The 25,328-nt window shown below is 41.5% G+C and overlaps 1 protein-coding gene across 9 annotated transcripts; it reads right to left on the reverse strand.

The window, feature by feature from the left end:
* Positions 1-1,346: 1,346 nt before the first annotated feature.
* PER3 (period circadian regulator 3) lies at positions 1,347-25,328 on the reverse strand. Of its 9 annotated transcripts, none has more exons than XM_074892646.1 (22): positions 25,272-25,328; positions 24,701-25,074; positions 23,337-23,488; positions 22,665-22,780; positions 21,586-21,787; positions 20,513-20,561; positions 18,630-18,772; positions 18,176-18,254; positions 17,342-17,448; positions 16,937-17,093; positions 15,878-15,983; positions 15,343-15,468; positions 14,467-14,593; positions 13,251-13,395; positions 12,490-12,617; positions 11,832-12,035; positions 10,947-11,198; positions 9,694-10,430; positions 8,421-8,598; positions 7,663-7,843; positions 6,883-7,033; positions 1,347-5,268 (listed from the first exon to the last, which is right to left on the reverse strand). In XM_074892646.1, exons 2-22 carry the CDS (start codon positions 24,979-24,981, stop codon positions 5,167-5,169), a joined length of 3,723 nt encoding a protein of 1,240 aa, XP_074748747.1. In that variant the 5' UTR covers positions 24,982-25,074; positions 25,272-25,328; the 3' UTR covers positions 1,347-5,166. The 9 variants fall into 9 exon arrangements, with proteins under 9 accessions (XP_074748747.1, XP_074748748.1, XP_074748750.1 ...); XM_074892647.1 differs by having other exon boundaries at positions 1,347-2,656; positions 5,151-5,268; positions 24,701-25,320; XM_074892649.1 differs by having other exon boundaries at positions 10,947-11,195; positions 24,701-25,320.

Raw genomic sequence — 25,328 nt, forward strand, 5'->3', positions numbered from 1 at the left:
CTGCACACCCAGCTGCCTCCTTCCTGAAGGAACTGTTCATGGCAGACTCCAGATAAACAGTTCCAGTGCCCACGAGCGGGCAGAGCTCTCTGAGCAGGCAGAAAGGTGCAGCCGGCCGCAAGAGCCCTGTCCGTGCCAGGCTGAGCCAAGCAGGCAGACCTGAGCTGTGCAGGAGCAGTACGTAATACATATCCTGAAAGGAAACGTAACTATGCAGCAAACCTACTACAGAGAAGCTACGGTCCCATCCCTTTTGAGATTGGGGTGAGTAAACATCACAGGTCCAACACTTCACTCTCACCGTCTGCCAAAAATACAGAAGTACATCCTTCAGCTCACCTTTGACATCCACGAGAGGTGAAAGCTACAGGTTTTTAACTGCGAGCAGGAACTACAGCTGACAGGAGGATGACTGCTACTGAGGAAGCCAGTAACGCAGCTGGACTGACATTGCCTAGACCTCCATATAAAAAACACAGCACCACCTGGAACTTTTTCATTTCAAACCTATTCACCTCTCCTCACAATTTTTGGACCAAAAATACCTAGATAGTTTGGCTCACATTTGTAAATATGTTTAGAATGACCAAATTACCCTTTTAAAAATTAGTAAACCATCAGCAAAAATATATCCAACGTTACCTTCAAGATGCCTGTATTTCAAGGAACTGCATCACTTACCTTGCCAGAGCACCTTCAGTTACATACTTATCTAAGATTACTTCTTTCTTTTCCAGTTTTAGTAAGATGCTACATCTTTTGTTCTGTACCTTGAACTCCCTGCAGCAACTCTGCCTTTCTCCTGCAGGCTTCTTTAAGCACTGTTGACCACACTTCTCTCTAAAGTCCCTTAAAGCAGAGAAAGATGACTAAATTGTTTCCGCACTTAGTTAAGAACTTTATTGCCCCATGAGACATCCCTGTGAATTAAGCCTATGAACTGTTTCTTTGTACTTCCTCTAGAACACAACTTTTAGCATGGTGGGGCTAAAGTCCTCCCAAGTGTTTATTATTTACTTTTTCTAACAAAATCAGCATAGACAGAAGCTTTAAATCCTGCAGGCCAAACCCCAACAACTTACACATCCAAATATAGTCCTTCACATCCAAAAGGTACATGCCCTTCCTTGTGAGATGCAATTAGAAAGGAAGTCACACCCCCTGCAGTGGGCAATGTAGAGCGAGGAAAAACCCACCACAAAACAGGATGAATGGCCACTACATGACCATTTTCACTGCGCCCACAACCTCAACACCTATGTACAATCAGAAAAATCTAATGAATATGTTAAAAGTCTATTTTCTAGAAATTACCAACCACAAAAGCAAACACACACTCGAAACAGTTCTTTGCAGCATATTTTTCAGTTTTATTTATAAAAACAGAAGCTCCTTTAAAGTATACAGTTAAAATCACAACTGTAAATTCAAGCACAGCTGAATATCATTTCAATATAATATCCTTATCAACTGATGTAAAAATTAATTCGGTTGTGATTTAAAAGTCAATTCAGCTGGAAGATAAACTTACCAATACATTACTCATTCAGCGAATATTTATCGCACACTGTAAAAATCCACAAGGGTCCCTCCTGTTCATAGCAATGCCATGAAAATATCTGCACATTAACTCATTTTTAAAAACATAATTCTATATTTATGAATACAACAACAAAAATTGCCAGCGAAATCCACCATGGGTTTCCAAACTGCTGACGCCCCCACAGGGGGTAGTAACTGCATCACTACTGTACTTGCTTGTTTTCCCTTTGATCACCAAAAAAGTGACCTTCCAAGCAGCTCTAAACTGTCTGCTACATTTTAATTATGCCAGGCAAAACAAAGTCACATAAACAAAACAGCACGTGCAAATCTGGCTGCAATATTTACTCCATTGGTCTTTCAGATCACAACTGGATCTCACTCCAACGACTCCAGCAAACTACAAAGACTGAAAATTAATGTACGCTGAAGTAAAAACTACCAGTTCCTGAAAACTTACAGAATCTAGGTCCTTCCCAAAAGGCTTGATAAGGCATTTGATTGCAAGATGTTGTGGTTCTAGTGGGGTAAAGCGTAGCTTGGGAAACTGTTTTTTGTCCTAAACTTGGTCTTACAGCCAAGGCTGTTTGCGTTTTTGGGCAAATAATTTAGCTTCACCGTCACACAGAGCACTGATCCACCTCTTCATTCCCCCATACCATAATTTTTTCCATAACCCAGGACTAGTGTAGCCCCACACAAGGACTCTTGCACCTAAGATTTAGCCAGGATTATAAACTTTGAATTCAAACTCCTAGGCACATGTACCTTCAATTACATATGGTCAGAGGGTACGGTGTTCACAACACTACAAAAACTGTCTAGGATTTCTGTTGCCTTATGATCCCACTGGGCACAAATTCATAGTAGTAGGTGGTACAAGAAGGGTTAACATCTCCGAACAAGAAACACATTTACCTAGATCAAGTTTCTACGTCAGAATCTTGACCACTTGCAGCAAAGACAGCACAGGATACAGTGAGTGAAGATCCCCAACTTATACTCCTGGATCTGCTATGAACTGGGGGTATGCATCTGTGCAAGTCCTTTGTGTCTCTGCCTCTTTTTATACAACTGGGATAATGATAGTCACCTTTCTGACATGTTTCCAGACCTACGGATGAAAGGCATTATTCAAGCGTTAGGTACGTATTACCATTCTAAACTAAGTTTTAGAAAATGGATGACATGTATGTCTGCTAAAACATGGCAAACCACCTCATTTTCAAGCTCAGGAAATCACCAGTGGAAATAACATACATCAAGAGAGTTGATTATTTAAACTTTCCTTCTGGCTTGCACTTTCAAACTATTTTGAAGGAGACAGCCGTCCTTACCTGGAGTATTCAAATTAATCTAGTTCTCTAAGTCTCAAAATACATTAAAGCAGTCATTTTAATTTAAGCACAGCTAACTAGAATGGATTCTACTGCATCAGCCTAATTTGACATTTAAGTTATTTAAGAAGCTTCCCAATTAAGAAAAGAACCTATACACAAAGCATCTTATTACATGTTTTAGAGCAAATATTTTAGGCAGTGTGGTTATAAAGCAGAGTACCATAATTGTAAGTGCTAGAAAAAGACTAGGAAAGGTATAAGATATTGCCCACATTTTCCTACTTGAGTACATAACTTGCTGTATGTAAACACCTATCAAAGTCTTTTATTTTAAGAAGTGTTTCAAGTTCGAACACAAAAAGTACTGAGGATGTGTGGACCTCTGCTGATTTGCAACACAAGAAAAAACTGAAAGACAAATAAAGAAATGCAGCTTAAGAATAAATAAAAGCAATAGGTATAAACAGAGGAGGCAAGCATACTATATAAAAAAAAAAAAAAAAAGAACACTGCCTGAGTCAAATTAGCCCTGAAAACTTAAAATTCTGTAAAAATATCTTTCCTTGAAAAAAGCTGTAATGACAAAGATTGTCACTGAATTTATTTTAAAAAGTAACAAAAATCTTTAGATAAATACAGTTTTTCTTCAGTGATCTGCAGATCACAGTATTTTTAACTTAACAACTTGAAGCTTACTAGTAAATGAAACTGAAGAGTAAAAATCTTTCACTCAGCAGAAGAGTTACACAGAATAAAAGGGTGAATAACGTGTTACATTCTAAAACTCTGTGGAGAAGGCTAAGGTGATTAATAACACAAGGAAAAATCTGCTTCCATCCAGCTTTTGATAAACTAAAGGGAAATCAGACAAAATCTGCTAGGTTTTAGTGAAGCGTGTCCTGTTTGAAGAGCACTTGGAGACATTCTGTTTTAAGCTAGGAGTATTAACACGAGAACAAGTCCTTTTACATACTGAAAGAGAAAGTAGTTACCACTTTCTGAACAACAAACTCACACTATGCACAAACTCACTTTTCATCCATGGATTTCAACATGACAGAGACTCCTTTATAAAGAAAGCGGTTAAAACTTATACAGGAAGTCAACAGTGATAAGAAATAATGAGTATGTGGTTTGATGTTCAAGTTCGGCTCCACAACATGTGACTTTTCAAGAAAGCAGAAGAAATGAAGCATAATGAAACAATCTTTTTGTTTTTGGCATCACCACAACAAAAACAACACACGGAAACGGCTTAAAATTTCCTATTTGCCATGTCTGGATTCAACTTTAACTACTCTAACACAACACTGAACAAAGACACAAACGCACCCGCCAGAGCGCTAGCTATATCAGATAAAAGATTGCATGTAGCTACCTGAATTGATAACTAGGCTACAGTGCCTTGATAAAGAAGGTTTTTCAGGTCTTTTATTAAAAAGCAGATCCTGTATAAGGAAATAACTCCTGAATTGTTACATCTATGTTTTTGATTGCTATTTTTAATTTAATCTCCAGTGGATTAGCAAACCAGTTACCCTCAATTAATTTTAACCACCTGTCTTGAGAAACACAGCTGTAAAAGCAAAAGCTATAAACCAATTTGGTTCCAAAACACTTATGAAAAGCATCAGGAATAGCTTTGCTTCTTTTCACTTCAGTTTATTTTTTTGATGGGCACAAGCTGGTGAAAGGCATTTTGATGTAGAATAATTTGTCCAGTTTTCAGCTGCTCATTAAAAAGCCTTTTGGATTCTCAAACCAGCTACAGTGATTTCAGAGCCTCAGAGTATTAGGATCTTCAGTTTAGACCTTTAAATATTGAACAAAAAAAAATGAAGAGCACTCTGTTGTAGCTTGGTTTCAACGTTGGCTTCAACCACCTTACTTGGAGAGTAAACACGCTCAGATCTGTTCGGTCCATCACTGTAGGTTCTCAACCACGGCATCTTTTCAGACTCTCCAAGTTCAAACAAACAAACAAACAAAACCCAAATCCAAAAAACCTTTGTATTTTGCTCATCATTGAGCAATCAAAAGTTAGAAACATAACCCATTCTGCGTCAAGTCTGTGAAGTCAGGAAGGGAAAGAGCCTCCCAGCGAAAAATTGTCTTCAAAGTCATGCCAGGAGTGGAGGGCTAATGGAGGAGGGTTTAATCTCACATGTGCAACTGCTCATGTTGGGAAGAGACAGACAGATTCACCACTAGTATGTAGCAAAGCCAGAGAAAGAGAGAATGGGAATTACACCAAGCAGTTTTACTGACACATGTGCCGATGTCTTCAGCGTTGCAGGAACAGAGGCGATTTTCCCTTCTTTTCCATATCGTCATCAGCCATTGCAGCCTCACAACTTGCTTCCCTGATGTCACATGTAACACAGCCCTTTAAAAAGGAACAAGAACATAGTAATTTCTCTTTTTTATATTTCAGAGAGTCAAATCCCGATAGCATGATCTATTGCAATCTCTTGAAACCTCTCACCCATGGGCTGAAATTTCTCTAAAAGCAGAGATTATACAGATATCTTATTTTCAGAAGCAGGTACTTGCACTTCCAACTTATCTTGTCTCAGAAATGAATTCTTTGGTTAGTGGAACATACAGCTTTAGCTTTGAGATAAAAAGGCATGTGACTTCCTTGAATGTGAAGGCTTTATCTTTCAGCTTTATAAGCAAACTGCTCATTAAGGATTTGGGCTGCAGACTGAACAGCGACAATACCAACCAACAAAAAAGGCTGAAATGCCCAAGAGTATTGACAGACCAGATATTTTCTTGTTCTTGAGAAGTAGTATGATATTAAAATAAAATATTAAAATAGAAATCATGCCTTTCTTTCTACTGTCAGAAGCCTGGCTGCATTCGCAAAATGACAATCTCTACTGGAAACATGACCTACAGGTTAGGAGCAGTTTTAGCACCTCAGATAGTAAATATTTATGTTTGCATACCAATACATATCGTAACATTTGAGATGATGCAAACATTCAACAGAATTTTCTGCAAGACCACTGGGTGCCATTTTGCTATCCGAATCAAACACATTGTCCTAACCACAACAGGACACACAAGATTTTTATCAAGGTATTAGGAAAACAAAGACTAATTTTCTGGTCTTATTTCAGGGGCAACATAGATTTCTCAATTTTCCTGCTCTAAGAATAAGTACCGCAGCTCAGAATGCCACATTCTGAAAATCCTAGCACACAGAGCACGCAGTGCTATAACAGACGTAAGATTTTTCTGCTGCACGAGTACGTGAATGTAGCCCACTCTGCCTTGAAATTTTCTGTACAGCTCGGCCTTGGAGCTCTAGATCTTTGTGGGACTAGTTCTGGCTTGCTCTTTTCTTTTCCATAGCACCTGGGAGCACTTTGAACTTTGAACTCAGCATACTAACACATACTAACAGAAATCAGAAGTAGTTTATCAGAGTACCCAAGAGTTATACCAGATAAAATAGTCAGGCATGATACCAAAATTCTTAAGAAATGAATCCACCTACAAAAAACAAACTATCTTTGTTTTTTTCACTGTATGTCTGAACCTTCTCTGATTATGAGCATTTTTCAGCTTGCTGAACACACTTGCTCTAATCTTCACTAACATCCCAGTGTTACACGCTCTTCCATCATAGCAACAATCAACTTCAGGAGAAATAGAGCAAAAGACCCACTACCAACAGAAAAAACATCACTAGGCATGGACCCTATGTGCAAGCATGACACTATTCCCATTCATCCAACAGTGTGACTGAAGGAACTTTGCTACAGGTGGCTCCTACAAAGAATTTGCATACGTTGCAAAAAAATACAACGGAAGGACCTGTATTTTGGCATTTGTCATCTGCTAGTGCACTCGAGCTCATTTCCTTCTTGTATCTACAAGCAGCAACCAGCAGTGCCCTCAGCACCGTAGGATGGTGCCGGTTAGACACGGCACGGCCCCGGCCAGCCAAGGGGTGAACAAGCTGCTGATGCCTTTCACAGCTCCTTACTTGGGTACCGATTTGCAGCGGGACGGTCTGGGTCCGGATCCATGCGTGCACCTCTGCCAGCTCCTTCTTCTGCCCATCCGTAAACCAAGGCTGCTGCTTTCGCATGAGTGCCAGCTTCTCCAGATCCTCCTTTAAAACCTCCTCTTTAATTCTGCAGGTAACAAGACACCTGTGAACAGAGCTGTACTGAATGAAGCCAGGCAGGTGCTGATTACAGCCACGCTGGAGAGCCTCGTCACCAGTATCTACGGCTGAAGTCTAGACAGCACCAGCCACTGGAGAGTAATTACGCTCAGTTACACCTTATTTGCCTTGTAAGGCTGCTTTCAGTAGTGGTCTAACTGTCAGGGGTTTTGTTGTTGTTTTTGTTGAGGTTTTTTGGGTGTTCAGTGTAGGGTTTTTTGTTTTATTGTTTTGTGTTTGTTTTGTTTTAAATGTGGAATCTCACTACAAATTACATATTTGCTAATTACAAGCAACTTGCAAATAACACAGGAGTATTTTTACCCCTTTATGCATTCAAAGTACAGGACAATAACCAATCCCTTTAACACTTCAGCAAAAAGGTTACATGTTACCATATTTTAACTGATGGGGGAAATAGTGAGGAAAAAAAAAGACAAAAGGAAATAACCAGGGCCTAAAATGCACAAACACTAAACTAATACACCTCCTTGGAGTTTCACTGGTACGTGCACTATTTCCACAGTCTCGTTTTTAATTCTACAGTTCTATGCACAATTCCAAACTACATGTCAGAAATTGTTGATGTTTTCCAACCTGTTTGGCATTTGGTAAGTCATTAGAACTTGCTCAGATGTGTGATCCATCATCACCCAGGCTGACTCATGTTTGGATTTATGAGCTGTCCCTTTTTCTTCTGCTTCCTGATTCTTCTCTTCTTTGGAAGCTTCAGAAGAATCATTACTGGCAAAATACTTGCTGCTTTTCCCACTACCTGCTGAGAATTACCATAAAAGAAAAAATGAATGCAGATGCCTGAGAAAATCCTAGTCGTTCAGCAAAAAGAGAACACCAGTGTATTCTTGCAAGCTAGTTCTGCAATACAAACACAGCTCTCCAAGGTGACTGCTCTAGCAAGTGACTACTCCCTATTGAGAATTCAAAGATAAAGTTCATTATATTAAGTTACTCAAGAGCTCCAAAGCTCTGTTCACTCTTCTCACAATTATTTGGCTCAAATTCTTTGCTTCTGTTTCAAGAGGCCCTGCTCTAGGCAGATTTACCTTTACCCAAATAAGATGCAAGCCAGTACCTAATGCGGAGAAAAGTGATAATGAGCAAAATAAAAGAGTAACTTACGGATTAAAGGAATAGCTTCTTAGATTCCCATTTCCAATTACAGTGACTGAAACAAACTTGGCTTCAAACACCAAAAGCTGGTGAGAAGTAAAGACTATACAGATCCTCTTCCTGGGATTTCCTATGCCCGTTAGGGTATCTTGTTATGAACTACCAACACGTTAGCAAGCCATCTAGCACCAAGCACCAAACCTCCAGGTCTTGAACTTCCCTACCTGTGCCGCAATCAGAAGTCTCACTGGAGCCAGAGCCTAAAGACCCAGATAAAGCTGATCCACTGCCTGGTGCTGCTGAGCCTGTACCTGACCGGGAGTCCTTGTACAGCGAGCGGTCGGCAAATTCACTAGAAGCACAATGGTTAGCACTGTTACCACTATCTTCTGGATCATTGTCCTGGAGACAAAAATCAAAACAAACACATCCATGGAAGTTACACTTACAATTGAAAAAGGAAGTTCATGCATTTACTGAATTTGTCACATATTGACTAAGTTCTCAATTCAATAGGTTTGGAGTTTCTAGCTCTGAAGATGAACGGCGGTCTAGAACTCACGGTAACGCTCTTCATGGGTGACATCAACAAGCACCTGGACTCATTTACTAGTTTCTGCTGTAGATCCTTCCCCACTGTATCAAGATATTGCACCATTGCAGTAAGTTAATACTTTCTGCTGGCAAGAGAGGAGTCAGTTCCCTTCACGTCCTGTTAGATGCATGAAGCAGTCACACACGTCCAGCCATGGGCACTACAGGGACAACGAGCGACTCTTCCCTGATTCAGTGTGTGGAGCTCACTGCCTCGGCCGCTCAGACACACCAACTCCCCTTCCATGACCCTACCCTGCAGTTTCAGCTGATCCAGCCTTCCCAGCCCAATCTGGATTCAGGAGCCAACATTTTTTTCCTTGCCTGCAGAGCTCAGATTCCTGCCTCTGAGTTTACCACGGAAGTTGGGAGAGGTCTTTCTATGCCCATGTATGGAAACCGACCCACACGGATCCCTGTTCTTCATTCATTAGCTGCATCCCTGGGAGACAGAGGCAGTAATTAGAAGCATATCTTCCCTTTGTTTTGATTCTCCAGAGACTGTGGGACTGGGTGAAAAAGGATGTGAATTGTGCAGCACTAACCAAGTTCCACATGCATAAAAGCCCCAAACACAAAATTCTGGCCAACAATTTAATTGAAAAGGCTGCTGCCAAAATGCTGAACAAAAGTGGCTTGTGGCAGCCTAGACCCGATCTCACATTTCTGACATTTGCTGGGTGCCAACACTGTATGGTTACAAGTTCCCACGGGCGCATGCATAAACAGCTTTTTCCACCTCTTGTGCTATTTGTGCCCTGCAGTCTACATAGCACAGCCACCAGAAAAAGCAGCTAACAAACTCTGGTGACCCTGAAACACCCATCAGCATCACTGGTCTGGGTGACTGCACACCGTGAAAGTCAGAGTTCCTCCTCTACATTAAAAATTCATGTTACTTACATGTTCAGCTTCTGCACGTGCTTTAACATCAGTACTAATGGAAAGCTCCATTGGTTTTGGCAGCTCTTCCTGAAGCAAATTCAGCTGAAGTGGGGAGCTGCTCCGCGAGCTACTCGGCAGCAGGGCTGGGCCATGCTGGCCCTCTCGCTGGTCCACGGATGCGGCTGCAGAGGCTGGAAAGGGCTGACCCACAGTGTGCGGTGCTACTGGTGATGGAGCAGGGGCAGGGGCTGGAACTGGAGGTAGCGTCGTGCATGGGTACGAAGAGGGGGCATAAACATACTGGGGGCTAGGAAGAAAGACATACTGAGGCATCTGAGCATACATGGGGAAACTCTGAAAAAATACAGCCATAAACGTGCCTATGTTTGGGGGATAAAGTGCTGGGCAGGACTGTGCTTCACAGCACAGTTGCGACGATGACATGGACTCAGGTTTTAATGAGTGAAGGGCAAGCTCCTCTCCTACAGAAGAGGCTGGAAAACTTGATAGTGGATCCGAATGGACAGGAAATCCCACAGGGGGAAGGACGTTCATACTGGAGGAGCTCAGATAGGACACTTCTGAGGGAGAGAATGACTGTTTCTGCATTTTTCTCTTCTCGCATGGAAGACTATTTCTATTTTTACTAGAAGAGTGGCTATCTGAGGACTGTCTCTGAGGCTTCTGACGCTTGAATTTTCCACGTTTGCCTTTTTTACAGCTAGCTGGGCTCATCTGCTTTGAAGGGGAATCTCCTAAGGAGGAAGAAAAACACACAGTCACTGAAATGACAGACTGAGGGGAAAAAAAAAAAAGGAGAGAAAACAGAAAAACATCCAGATAATTGAGTGTGGCTTATTCAAAGAGCTGGCTTTTCTCTGGATAATTCTTTCATACACTACAGTGATGGATTTGCTGACATATCTAGAATATTCTCCTTCATGTCATCAATTTTCTTATCGATCATTTTGGCTTATCCCAGTCAGAGCTTTTACATTCCCTCAAAGGGAGGCAATAAACTACTTGGGATTTGCAGGGTTTATTGCAATAATTATCTGCTTTGTGAAAAGTCTGAGAGCGCAACATCCAAGACGGGACAGACCACTGTGTGGGCAATGCTGTTGTCAAGCCATGGCATTTCAAAGGGACTATTCTGTTTGTAGCCATAGTAAGATATTTGTTAAATCACACAAATGAGAACCTGAATCCACTGCTAGGTTGGTCTTTGCAGGTCATCTAATAAGTCTTTATTTCTCAAAGCTGCTGCCTACCTTGGCCACAGGAATGTCCATTGTTACTTCTGCTCCCCTGTTGAAGGTAAGTCCTAAATGGAGAGAGCAAGATCCTCTGACGAAACTTGTCAACATAGTTCTGCTCCTCCTTTTGAGTGTGGGCTGACAACGTCTCTTTTGTTAGCCCAACTGGCTTTAAGTCCTCAGGCACCACAGTGAGACACTGAGTATTCACAGGAGGCAGCTCAATTTGTTCACTTCCAGCGGTAGTATCCTCCATTGTAGTCACTTCTTTGAAGAGGGAAGAAAATACATCACTCACTCTTTGCTCTGGCCTTCTGGTGTCAACTCCCACAACACCCAGAGGGTCACACAGAAAACAACCTTGTCTGAGCTACTGAGCAGATACAGGCTGCAGAGGTGGGGGGAGAAAACACCCTTTACACTCAAATATAGTTACATTAACATCAACTGAGCAAATTACTTTTCATGGTCTGTAAAAGTTCAAATTCACTTTGAAGTTACAGAGGTGCTTCTTTCTTATTTTCTTAGTACAATAGCAGTTAAATACTTGTTTTTATGCTTCTTTCTGCATTAAAATGAAGTAACACTGGCCCATTAGTCATTTTTATTTTAATCCTCAATGGCCAAAAAAAGCACATTGTTGTGTTTGAGATATACATATGATGAAGTTAAAAGGGAAAGGAAACAGTGCATTCTCTTAAAACTAGGTTTCATTAAAATACTGTAAAAATTTCCAGGCTCAAGTTTTCTTCACAGTTCTTAATTATATTCCAGAGTTCATATTCATGAGAACGTATCTCAAACGGACAAAACGTTCTCATGGTGTAGTTCAGTCTGGAAACATTGTGTAAATTTAAAAATCAGCGAGTCAAGTCAGTGTTTTGCGCGTGAGAACGGTACCTGATTCAGGGTGTGGGACATGCACTATAGTGCTGCTGTAACTGCACTGGCTGGTGACAGACACCACGCTCGGAGCCTTGCTGGACAGGGCCAGCTCTGCCAGGGGAGCTCCCACCACGCCTGCAGTGGTCCGGGCTGGCAGCGTCTCTTCCCGATCAGCAGATACTGGAGTGTGGGAATTAACTGCTGAAACCACAGCGGTATCTATTGGTAAATGACAAAGTTTCTATGTGGGATTTCGTTCCAAGCACTATGCTCCCAATTCATCAAGCCTGACTGGTTCAGAAACAAGCAGTACCTATGCAGACTATTAAATAAGTCTTATATACAGATAAATGTAACATTCACATGCCAGTGTGATGTCAGCACTTACTAAATATAGCACAAAATGAGTGAGCAAGAGAAGGTTCATTTAACAACAACAAACAATAGTTCTTTGGATGCATTCTACATTCAGAGACTTAATACTGTACCTTATGCTTAACTGTGAGATCTAGGCAATGTAAGAAAATATTTACCACATAACCAAACTATCTGTGCTGTTAGAGTGACAGCAATTTAAGAAGTTAACATAAGCCCTGGAACATAGCACAGTGGCATATGAAGAATAAATCAGTTGCTGCGATTCGACTACGACTGTCAGTGAACGTTGTGTTACCTTCCAACGCCTCAACTTCCTGCTGACTTTGCTGGACTTGCTTGTCATCTTCTGAAGATGACGATGATGTATTTGCAGAAGATTTACATTTCCTTTTCAATGCTGGAATACTGCAGCTCTCTAAATATCTGAAATAAAAGCATATCACAGGAAGCTCTCCCTACGTTGTGTTTTTTCTCCACTTGGAGAGACAAACACTTCAATGATCCAAACTGGAGATCCAGGAGTTGTTAACTAGTATTTTAAATTCACTGCAGGAAGCTCTGGACACATATCTGCTTTCCAAGGAGTATTTTAAATAAAATCTATCAATTACTCTTTAAAAAAAAGGAAAAAAGAAAAAAAAAAAAGAAAAAAGATTATGTTATCCACTGGTTAAAAAATACCAACGTTTTATAAATTTTATCAACTTTCTGTTTTATACAGATGTTCTTGAAATGTATATTGAGAAGACATTGACATATTACGCCCATGGAAATTCTCTTAAACCCCTATTGCACCAATGGTGGAACTAGCAGTAGACAAACGTCAATAGTTGCAAACAGAATCTTGGGCCCTAAATTCTTCATTATTGTGTAATTCAGATTAGCTGAGCGTTGGGATGAATTGCCCAGAGAGGCAGAAAACTTTACAAACAATCCCAAATTTATCTCACAACTCAAAACCCAGACAGTTTAGACCAATGCAAACTGCTTGGATATTTGCATTCCACCAATTAATCTTAAACTTGTACCACTAAAAATCACTTCATAGTTTATTACCTGATGATACTATCAACACAATTGATCTGCTGATAGGAAGGAACATGCGGAGTCTTCTTTGAATCATCATAAAATGCATTGCTTGGTTCTTCTGTGCTGTTGCTTCTCAATGTCTGAAGAAAACAGGAAGCAGTGGGCCTCTTCCCTAGAAAAGAAGAAATCCTCAAAGACTTCACTCAAAGGTATCTAACCATTACCCCCACCAAGACACACATATATGCACTGGGATACATATATATTATACAGGGATATATGGCCTATGACAGCACAGCTCCCATTACTAAGTTATTCTGCATTTTCATCCCAATTCACATGCTCTGAGGCAGGGCAGGGAGAAGGGAAAAGAATGCCTAAAAAGAAAAAAAAACCCACACAACACCTTAAACATTGACTCAGAACAACTAGTAAACACAATGAAAACAGCATAGAAAAAAAATATTGTATTTAAATTGTAAACAAAGCTGCAATTAACACTACTCTTCTCTCAACTTACAGATCACAGAAGCCAACCTGTTATTTAACAGCCATTTACAAGTTTTTATAGCATAGATACACTGGTCAGAGCAGCATCAACATTCACAGTGTGGTCCTCTCATCAACAAGACTAGGAGTTAATTATAACTTTCGCAGAGAGTATCACAGTGCAAAATGTTTTAATACAGATTCCTATGATATTTGAGGAAGCATCCAGTTTTCTCTATCTATTTGTGCTGGGTACTAACTGCAAATAATGTGCGTTAGCATAATATTAAGTTATACTATCAATAACTAAACCACTACTTTAGTGGGAAGTGGGGCAGCGTTTTCCAACCTGCAGATTGTTTCTGAGTCTACATAAAGTAGCTAAGGGAAGCTTCCATAGTACTTATACTTGCTACAAGCAAGTCTGTGTTCTCACTAGAAAATGTTAAAATAAAAAGTCTATTAACCTACAAAGAGACAGATAAGTTTCTCCATATTTCAAGGAACAGTTAAAAAGTTATTGTATCTGCTGAGGGCTTTTTAGGGGTGGGCTTTAGTTTTTTTGGTTTGGTTGGGTTTTGATTGGGTTTTGGTTGATTTTTTTTTTAACAAAACAAAACAAAGCACTTCCCACATTTAAGCCACGCTAAAGTGCTACCTTAAGCTCTTCAGCGTCAGAACACCAGCTGCCAGCCTCATGGCTGTGGATCTACAGGAGCTCGCGTTACCTTAATGATCATTAACGCTAACTTACCTCCCAGAATTTCTGAGCCCACAGCTTGTTCATGCCCATTCTGTGGCTTGCTCCTTGATGCAATATACAGCTGCTGTCCCAGATTCTTTATTCGGTTGACATCTGCACAAACTTGTTGCAATGTCATCTTGAGATACGTGAAAATGTGAAGTCAGAATAAAATTAATGAAAAGAGGCCATAGGAGACCGTTAAGATGGGCTTGGGTTCTTGTATTCTCCAAACTGAAAGGGAGTAGACTGTCAGCCTAAGCCTGGTATCTATCGGTATTTGTAAGTTTAATGAATCTAATTATCATAGTTAATTTAATTAAATTAACCATGATAACGCTCAAACAGCCTCAGCATTGGAATGTTTTAATACTGATGCAAGCCTTGAGAGTGGGAATAAGCTGATGACTTACCCAGGAGCCTCACAAGCAAATTAGGTAAGTGTAACGCTTATTTTAGGACAGCACTGTTCCCACTCTTCTATAGCAGTCTACGCTGCACCTCTAGTGCCCTTTTTAAAGCAAAACAGAAAATCCCAAGCAAAGTGAAACCCCTCCACATGCATTAATCCTCCTTCTGGTTGCACAGTTCTTCCACTTTTTTCTCTCTGAGTCCACTGGTTCTTTGAGAAGGCTGATCTTAAGCAAGTATTCAATTTACTTTAGTGAACCACTGTAGTAATTACATGCTCATTTTAGTCAGCAAAATTAAGAGCAAAACCCAAAAGCCAGCATTCTATATTTGACCAATTTAAGTAAATCTAGCTTGGATGTAACTGTACCTTCCCACTTCAGTAAAATCCATGATGAGTAGTGCATATGTACACAGTAAAAGTTTTCATTTTTAAAACCACATTTTTACTGCAGACAGTGCCATTTACAGACTTACTGGTTCCTGTACTTCCTCTGCACAATTCCCATTGGAGTCACTTGAAGATGCTATGCTGATATAGTGCTCGTAAGAGCCATTGCTTCCAAGGCTTCCATAACCACTGGAAACATTGCTGTGAACTGGCTGTATGAGGGGAAAAAAAAAAAAAGAGTAATTAAAAAAAAAATCATCCTCTTAGAGAATAAAAAGAAGGGAACAACATTCTTTGCAACATAGAAATTCAAGTAAATGAAGAAAATAAAGTGAAAAGTCAGTATTGCTCTGGGCTCTACCACTTGCTTAAAGGTGTTTCAGGATGCAGATTTATCTTTCAACATAAAGACTTGGCAAATATGTCAAAATATTTTTTTCTAATCAGGTGAGCTACCCAGAGCCATCTTATTAATGCTGTCACACAAGCCTGTCTCCATTTAGAACTTTAAGACCTTTTAAAAGGTCATGCCCAAAGTAGTCTTCTAAACAGACCCGAGTTTCTTTAGCCTCTCATTCAAGAAGGCCAGCCAGTGTTTTGAAATTCTTCCATCTTCTTTACCTGCAGAAGCAGCTTGTAAATTTGTCCTTGCAATTCTCTTATCTCTTTCTCAACACTGCTCGTTTCTTTACTTCTTGCAGCAAAGACATCTTCATTCAGAGGGCTTCTGGAGAGAGCCAACAGAATTTCACTATTAATTTTAATTTGATGAAGAAAAGGAAGCTATAAACAGAGTTCAAACAGATTCTTTTTATTAGCATTATTTTATTTTGACTGCTTCACTGAATCAGCACAAAAGGATGCCCTGTTCCACTAGCAGCTCTGCTAGGGTAGCGGGCGGTGCCACGGGAGCAGTGCTGCGTGAAGCCCCAGGGAAGTCAGTACACCAGCAGTGACATGAGTTAAGGCTGACAAGCATCTACACGCCTGCCTCCTTCAGGGAGAAGACAAAGTCACACCCCCTAAAACCGTGAATAAAAGATCACTTTGAAAAGTCAAAAGGCCGTCCCAAAAAGCCATTTCCTAGAAAAGAAACCAGGTAAGAGGAAGGCAGACAGTCATATTTCCAGATCTCTTGGAAACTAAGGAGAAACATCTGAAAAACTAACTTACACATTCGGTACTAACTGCATTTTTAAAAGAGGTTACCTTGGTTAAATACTTAGATTCTGTATCAAGTGAGTGATCCAGAAGAAAACAAGCCAGAAGGTGATTTTGGCTACATGTCTGTCAATCAATGGGTTTTTTTTGAAAGCCAGTCATGAATCAACATCAACTAATTATTTGTTAAAGTGATCTACTTTTTACATTGCTTTTTAGCTTTTACTTAGCTTGTCTAAAACTGGTATTTTGATTTAGATATGTCCACTGTCACCATACTTGGACATCAACCATGTGCAAAAACATATGCTAAAAAAAGTTGGCTTTGACTTTTACTTCAAAGAAATTTACTTATTTTCATACTTAGTAAACAAAACTAATACTGTCCTGAAGGAATGGGCTGCAAGACAGATGCTAGGTAGTTGTCACAAACTACAGGAGCAATATTACATCTCTAGTTCAGAACTGAGAGTATTCAGTGAAAAGCTCTTCAACGGATCAATTCTACAACTGACTTACGTGCGGACTTTGTGTCGGCCAATGATGAACACTACCTTCCTGCTCCAAGGATTCACAAAACTGGACCAGCTGGTATCCAGTATGACATAATCCCCATTTTGAGTACAAAATCTAATAGGTAAATGTTCAAAAGGGGGTTGTCCAGCAAATTTCAGGACTGGAAAAAAAAAAAAAAAAAAAAAAAAATCAAGAAACAAGGTTTGGTTTACATTATGACACAGCAGTGCAAGCACAAACACTAACAACTGGGGTCTTCTGGGTTTTAATTTGCTCTGATCTCAGACTGGTTGCTTTAATTAATTAATTAATTTTTGTCTAGACTGTAGATCAGTCACATGTCAAGCAATATGATAATGAAAGAATGTTAAAACCAGCAGCAATTCCTCTTAAAGCAACCGTTCTTACTTTTCCGGTGAACAGCAATCATCAAAGGACGATCTTCTGGGTGCAAATACATCAGCATGGATGTTCCAATTAAATCTTGAGGTAAGTAACCCAGCAAAGGCACTGCTCTGAAACCCAAACACATTATCACTGATTATAATATAGTTTTGAGTATTTACATGCTTAACCCTTCGCCTGTCAGTGAAGTCCCCACGCACAATCTACAATGGCACGAACTAAGGCTACAGAACATTTTCCAGCCCATCTAATAATACTCCAGTGCAATGCAGACACGTAAATACCAATGACAAGCATTTCTGTGCCTGGAGATCTAACAGATCTTCACATTTGCAGGCAGTTTTGTGCTTGTCTATATGCAAAGGGAAAAAAACAAGGGATCTTGAAGAAACAGGTCACAGGCAAAATGTCAGTAAGAAATCTGAAATGGATGCTGCAGAGCGTGTTGTAAAACAGTCTTGTGGCTTTGCAGGAGACAGCTTTAGTCTGGCCAAATTTATTTGAGCCAGCTCAGTGCCACTGTATCTCCACACCATGATCCTCAGCTTTGCACTAGGTGGGATTTCCTCTGTCTGTGTTACCACAGGTGCCCATTGCCCTGGATAACGAAAACCGACTGCAGTTCCGTTCAATTCACGTGATAAGTCAACAAAGGAGATTACGTCCGTGGAGTTCTCGATGTTTTTCCGTGAGCAGACTAACACAAAACTACTTTGTTTAATTAACTATTGCGAACTGCACAGTTCAACTACTTTACTGGGGTCTCCATCTCCATCACCAAAAGATTTTTTGCTACCTTTCCATACACACCTTGCAGGTCTTAGATTCAAATCTCACCTGTCATCTATGTCAAGAAAAACACATCCAGGGGTGTGAGTGGTGGTGAAGATTCTTTTATCCATAGGAATTCGAGGAGCTAATAGAAAAAGAAATATTTACTGAAACCAAATATGCACTAAGACAGAAAAGCAAACTGCTACTTCTGCTCATGACGGAGAGTTATTGGCTCCTGAACTTTTTAATTGTTCACTGCTTTCTGACCAGTAACTCATAGAAACACTACAAATTTTTAGGTGCTACAGACTTCTCTCAAAAATAAGAATAGTGAGGTCAAATGCTTCATGGCCTTGCAAAGAAGCACAGATGCTATGGATTCGCATGCACGCACACACACAGACTGGAAGTTACAGGGGTGAGGCCACCCAAGCACAAGTTCCAAACAAAGGAAGCAGACTTTCAGATACTGCATTTTCCTATTGGCTTGTTTTTTCACTGAAATCTCCTGACTTGCCTTCATATCCAGAGTGAATTTTCTCAGCCAAAGCTAAGCAGCAGCATTCTGCATCCACATGGACAGAAGTACACACATGGACCAAGTACGGGGTGATTCGGAAGGGATAACAACGCGTTTCTTGTTCTTGATCTTTACCACCCCTGAGGAGAAGTAAAATCAATTAACGCACTGGTTTTGAGACTCAGATACTTTATGCCACGGCCGAGAGCCCTGCACAGAGAGGTTATGCTGAGTGCACAGACCCAGATAATCGCAATCTCACACAGTCCTACGCACACTCCCTTGCGATCCAAGGCCAACACTTTCAGCAATATTGATCTGGCTCCCCTTAAAACCAAGTAAGTGTTTTGCCTGCAATACTTGCATTCGGAGGCTGTTCTAGAAATGCCATTACTCTAATGGTTAAAGACCACCTTCTAATTCTCAGTCCAAACGTATTCACGAGAACCACTCATCCGGTCTTACGCTCTCCTTCAAGTTCAACAGTTCTTTTTCTGTTTATTGTCTATTCTGTACCACTTATAGGAAAAAATTAAAACTGTCTCTCTCAAGTTTTGTTTCACTGACCTACGTAAATGAGACTCCTGCAGCCTCGGTTCACAAACAGTTGTGCTTTGATTGTCCTCCTCCCATGAGAATTTGTCTTCCTAGAACATGCGTGAGCAGTGGCAGCGCACAACATTCTAGACGAGATCTTAACCGGGGCCTTGTTAACAACTGCATTAGCCACTGCCCGTGTCTATTGCAAATGCTTTTTCACCTCTTAGAACTGCAGTATCTTACCCAGCTCTGACAGAAAGAACTGAGATAAGTTTTTGGATGTTATCACTTACACTGAAAGTTACTTTCTTATTTCACACTTACTTTTGTAAAATGTTTCTAGAGAGAAGTTAGTGTCATAAAAACTGCTACTGACAACTCCCCCTTTTGGAAAAAAAAGGATATAAATGGAAACTGGATATAGAAGTTTAACCCACAAAAACCCATTTTCATACTTAAGCCTAGTTTGTGCCTGTGAAAAAAATATTTTTATGCATGAAGCCCACATAAACAAAAGGATCTGATATATAAAGGAAGGAGAAATGTATGAAAATAGGAAGAAAAACTATTGCAAAATGTTTATGTATCCTACAAAGAGTTCCCCCAACTTAAAATTGGTATCTGGCCTGCTATATTTATTCCAAGGGCCCTTACACAATTCAAGAGACAAAGGTGACTTTAGAGCTTGGGCTTTTGAAATGCCAATGAATGAATCAATGATTGATTGAAAGATGGAACAAGTATTATATCTGCTCAGAACCAAACGAATGGTTCTTACTGAAATCAAGAGACCATCCGAGTCTGGAACAGAACTGCACTGAAGATTACAGGCCAATCTCAACTTTTTTTTCTTCTTTCAGCACTCGGATTAGCCATGCATAAAGCAGCAAACTGCCTCCACAGTGACAGCAGGTGGAATCTCATGATTCAGGTCTCACACTGGGACTCGGGTGACTGAGTTTCTGTTACTGCCTCTGTCACAGACTCGAGCAATCTTAAGCAAAACACCCCTTGTCTCCATGCTTGAACTATAAAAGGGGGAGCAGCAGTTTTTCACGAGATCATTCTTCTCCTGCGCAGCAGTACTGAAGGAAACCGATAGGTCCAAAAGAAACATGTATGAGCAGTTTACCTTCTATCCCCAGGCAAGTTTAAGCATCACTATGGGAAAGATATTAAAAATGTCCTGCTAGATGCCAACATTGAACACAATAAGCCAATACTGTAATGGAGTTCCACAAACTCACACTGGTCAGTTGTAACAACAGAACATGGTTCCCGCCCAGTACTGCACCCTCTGCCCAGCCTTCACAGACATAAAACTGTAATAATGTACTTGCCTGATCCTGCAGAAAAAGGATTTCACCTGGGCATATTCATACAGAGAAGCTAATAAGAAAAACACACATCAAAAGTATCAGTTAATACCCTTAAAAAGGTCACACCTATCAGAACTATTTTAAACTCTGCATTCTCCAGACCTTCTGAGCAAGACCGAAAGCAAGAACCTGCTCTTTATTAGCTACTGAATTAGCTGTTCAACAGTCTGCTCCCACCTCAAATGCTACCTCTCTTCTCCAGCCCACTCACTCTTGGAGAAATGGCTGACCTGGAACTAAATTCAGAGGAAACATGTATGATCTTAAAAACCCTCCTTTCCTCAGTGCATCACTATGGAAAGGAAAGGTGAAAATTCCTGGCTTCATGAGCAATGTGCCAAAAACTATACACAGCCAAGAGTTACTTGGGAGGGAGAGGAAAACTCAGTAACAGTTCATAGCAAGAGAGTAACAACCGCACAGGGGTGTCACTGCTCGGCTGGGTAGGCACATGATTGGATTCCAAGCTGTAGAATCCCTGGCACCTTAGCAGCCTCCGATGTCTCACAGCCTTTGGTAGTGAGGATTTTGGACTTCCCAGCTCTGATGCCAGAACAGCCTCACAGCCAGGCGGGCAAAAGACAGGGTCTTGACAGGTGAGCTACATTTGAATTGCTCACAAATAACATAGAACTCAAAAGTCACCATCTAGGCACATCCAGTACTAAATAGCAAGTCAGCTTAAAACACAGGTTCAGTGAGCAACGTTCACAGCAGGCTGCAAGCAGACCATAAAGACAAAGCACCTAAGCAATCACAAGATGTAGATTAAACAACTTTTAACTCACAATTAGACCTTTATTTTATTTTAAAAAGCAGCAGTATTTGGAATGAGTAAGAGGGTACACACAACAACAAGGTATCTGCTTTTTTCTCACCCTACACTAGCTGCACTTGAGTTTTCAAAGTGGAAGGGGAACAAGTGCTGATGATGTATATCCCCAGCACAAGCATTTACAAAGAATAACTCTTCTAACCCCGTCTGCAAAGACAGAAAGACATATAAAGCATTTTGGAGCACTGCCAAGTCCCACCTGTTTGACTTTCCACGTTCCAGAGCGGCAGGTGGGACTGGTCCGTGTGTGTGTAGAACACACTCACATCTTGAGGGACAAGCAGCTCTACAAATCGGGAGGAGTCCAACACTTTCTTCTTACAGTTTAGAATGGATGCTGCCTGCTCAGAAATATGCACTATGTGTCCCGAAAGCAGGGAAAACACAGCCACAAACGTGTCCTGGAAAACAAACACTGTTAAAGGCAATCCTCCCCCCAACACAGGCAACAATACTGTAAGGATAAAAAAATCAAAACAAAACCAATCCCAAAACCAACCAACCCCAAACCACCACACACCGCTACCTAAGACAGAAGTTCAAAAACATGTTCTTAAGTTACCATCCAATGACGTTGTGCGTGAGCTGCTACAATCTCCAATGCTACAGTAGCTTACTCATGATTTACAAATGCGAATAAAACTGCAATATCAAAACTGAAACAGATCACAGTGATGCTTGCCATTGTTCAGAATGACTGGTTATCATTTCACACACTTCTCCCCACATTTCAGAGTATTCACCACAACTCCACATGCAAAAATATTCTGAGAATCAAGTAGAAAGCATTTGCGATATTTGTGATGTGGCATCTAACAATACTGAATCTCAAGAAACACTCTTTTCTTTGAAGCAGAGCCAGAAAGTATGACACATACTGCAAATCAAGAAAAAAATAAATCCAGGAGTACAAATAGAAACAAAGTCCCTCACAACTATGGACTTGATCAGCTTTGAAAACATTCTGCTAGGTCTGTTTCAAGAGATTACGATGTGGTAAATGAATTCTCAAATAAGATTCTCAAATTGATATTTGTTGCTTCTGGGGAAAAAAAAAAAAGAAAAAAGGTATTTCTTCACTTACTGATGTTGGGTACTCTGAGTCAGCACAGATTAGAAGCAGTCTTGATCTACCTTTGAAAACACAAAGGCCTGACTGGCTAAAACTTGAAAGCTTTTCAATTTTACACATTCTATTTCCACAAAATGATCTAAGGAGACTAAATAGGGAGTGAAATGGTAAGTGATGAACTCCTTGAGTGTGCCTGAATTCCTTACAGTGTTTTTTGGAGTGTGTTCAGATGCAACTGCCACCAACTCTTCTATGCTGTATGTCATCACATCTGGCTGAAACACTCTTCGGTCATTCAGAGCCTGGAAAAAGTCATTGTTTGCTAATTGAAAAAAGAGGAGAAGCAAAACAAACACAAGGAAGTCAGTAAGGAGACTATTTTGAAAGTATTTCTTACAGCCCTTGTACTTTTGTCATCTTTTTGGTGAAGTCCAAGATGAGATGAGGAAGGTCTGTGTAGTGACAAAGGAAAAAGGAATAATGATTATACTATTGGAATGACTGCTCTACGTTACAGAAAACAAGCATGAGGAAGTAGAAAGGAGAGAACTTGATGGCAAAAGAACAACTTTAGCTACTCAGTTCTGCTGGAAAACGCAGACTAGCCAATAACTTTTCCAAGTGGGATAAGAATGCTGTTTTTTCAATATACACAGGAAGTTATTAGTAGGCACCTATTAGCCACAGGACTCTGAAGAAAAGAGAAGCAGCAGGTGGGCATTTCAGTAGAAAAGATAACATGAATATTTAAATAAAGAAAACCCCCAGTGCTTCAGAAAGTCAACTGTCTGCAGAGTAACTGGAATGATTTCATTTGTGTCTCTTCAAACCAAGGGGCTGTAACAGCTTCTACACTTCCAGATTTTTTCCACACATACCTTGGACCTGTTGGACACACTGCAAGGCATAGTTGAGAGCACTGATGGTGCTGGGCTTGCTGGAACTCTTTTTCTCTTCAGGCAAACACCTTTTCATTTCTTGGATCATCCTCATCAGATCTCTGTGAGACTGGCTCCCGTTCAGCTGCTCACTGTAAAACAGAGGCGAAACTTTACCGCAGACTTCTGGTACGGGAGCTTCTTTTCTGTCAATTAATTAAAACCATTCACTAAATTAACATTTTATGGGCTTGGCTGCAGAGTCACAGAATATCTGGAAATGTCCTAATGCTCATTCACTGTATTTCCTGCTGTATCTCTCTCACTTCTTTGCTGCTTAATCTTTTCTCCTCTACCTTCCTCCTTTCCAACTCCAACACATCACGGATGGCAAAGTCACATCATAACCAATCTGCCTGCTAAGATGCTTAGCAACTAAAAATAAGCTGATGTTTACTCTGGATCTTCTAAATCTTTCCAGTATTAAAATCATGAATAGATGCTGATTCTTTATGTATATAAGTCTTTCTAGCCTTGAAGTCTGCATCTGATTGATTATAAGCACTTCAGGGAAACGTGAGGTCCTCAAAATACACCCGATGCAAAGATTTCATTCCTCACGTGATTCCTGAGTCTTCATTAGACTTTTAACAGAGTCGATGGCCTAAGCAAAATCAACAAAATTAAGCAAAATCAACAAAACTAAGCAGAATTAACAAGCAAAATCCCCATCTTCTTACTTTTGCTTATTGCACTGACTGAAAAATAAGCAGTCAGTATCCTCAAAATGCAGACTGACTCTAATCCTACAGGTGAGATATGAACGCTGTTATTTTAGATAACTTTTGTCCATCTGGCACTTTTATTAGCATCATATTCTTTCTATATAAATCACTAAGTAAGTTCAAGTATTGCATGTTAACTTTACGTGTCAGTTCAACACTGCACAAATTATAGCTCTCAAATGGCTTTAATTAAAATAAATTTGCACCTCATTGAATTTCTGAACTTTCAGGAAAAATATTATTTAAGTAATTTCTGCTTTACAACTGCTAAATGCAGACTTTAGCTTAAGTCTGTAGAGAAGCCCCAGAAGAGTCAATGACGTGTCTGGATCAGCCCGTGTGAGCTTCAGGGAATCGGCTCAGGAGGGACCGCGCCGCGGCAGCCTGACGCGGGTGCGGGAGCGCTCTGGACGTGACGGGCCGCGGCTCCGGGAAGCCTCCCCGGCGCGCTGAAGCAATCGAGCCCCGGGATGAACCCGAGTCCGCGGGTGCCCCTCGGGCCTGACCCGCGCTCTGCTCGAGTTAAGCACATCGACCCACGCCACGGGACGGGCGGCGCGAGGCGCTGTTCGGAGTTACCTGTCAGCTCCGCTTTGCCTCACGAAACTTCCAGCCGAGCAGCCTCTGGACTCCCGGCTGCAGAAGCCACTTCTGGGGGAGTTCGGCCCGTCGAACCGTTTCCCGCTGGAGCGGGTTCCCGTCCACATCGTGCAGCGGGAGCCCGCAGCCCCCCGACGCTCCCCCTCCTGTCTCCCCGGGTCTGCAGGGCCGAACGCCGCCGCCTCTCGCTCGGCCCCGGCCGCCGGTGACCAGCCCGCGCCCTGCTCCGCGCTGCCGCCTCGGCCTTCGCCCACGTCCATCGCCGCTCCGCAGAGGGCCACAGCGCGGGGGCATCGGCCACCGCGGCGCGCCCGGACCCTCGACCTCCGGCGCGGGAGCCGGGCCTCGCCGGTCTGCGGGGAAAGCAAACACCGCCTCAAGGGGCCGCGGGGGAACCCAGCCGCCCCCGGGACCGGTTCGCCCTCTCCCGCGCCGCCCGCCGGCACGCGCCCCTCTCCTCAGGGCCAGGCAGTGCCGGGCAGAGACCCCGGCGGCTCCCGGGCGGCCGCCGCCCCCCGCCCCGCGCCTCTCCCGGCGACCCCGGCCCTACCTGCGGCGGCCCGGGAGGGACGCGCCAACCCCGGTTGCCGTGAGGCGCCGCGCCCCC

Source organism: Strix uralensis, chromosome 23, assembly GCF_047716275.1.
Source record: "Strix uralensis isolate ZFMK-TIS-50842 chromosome 23, bStrUra1, whole genome shotgun sequence".
Lineage (NCBI taxonomy): Eukaryota > Metazoa > Chordata > Aves > Strigiformes > Strigidae > Strix > Strix uralensis.

Excerpts from the sequence above, each read along its gene's own strand:
- PER3 (XM_074892646.1), bottom strand. The coding sequence starts at position 24,981 with ATGGACGTGGGCGAAGGCCGAGGCGGCAGCGCGGAGCAGGGCGCGGGC. Across the intron at positions 22,781-23,336 it reads GTGTGTCCAACAGGTCCAAG|CAAACAATGACTTTTTCCAG; the intron begins GTATGTGTGGAA and ends TTTTTCAATTAG. Across the intron at positions 14,594-15,342 it reads CAGAGGAAGTACAGGAACCA|ATGACATTGCAACAAGTTTG; the intron begins GTAAGTCTGTAA and ends ACGTATCTCAAG.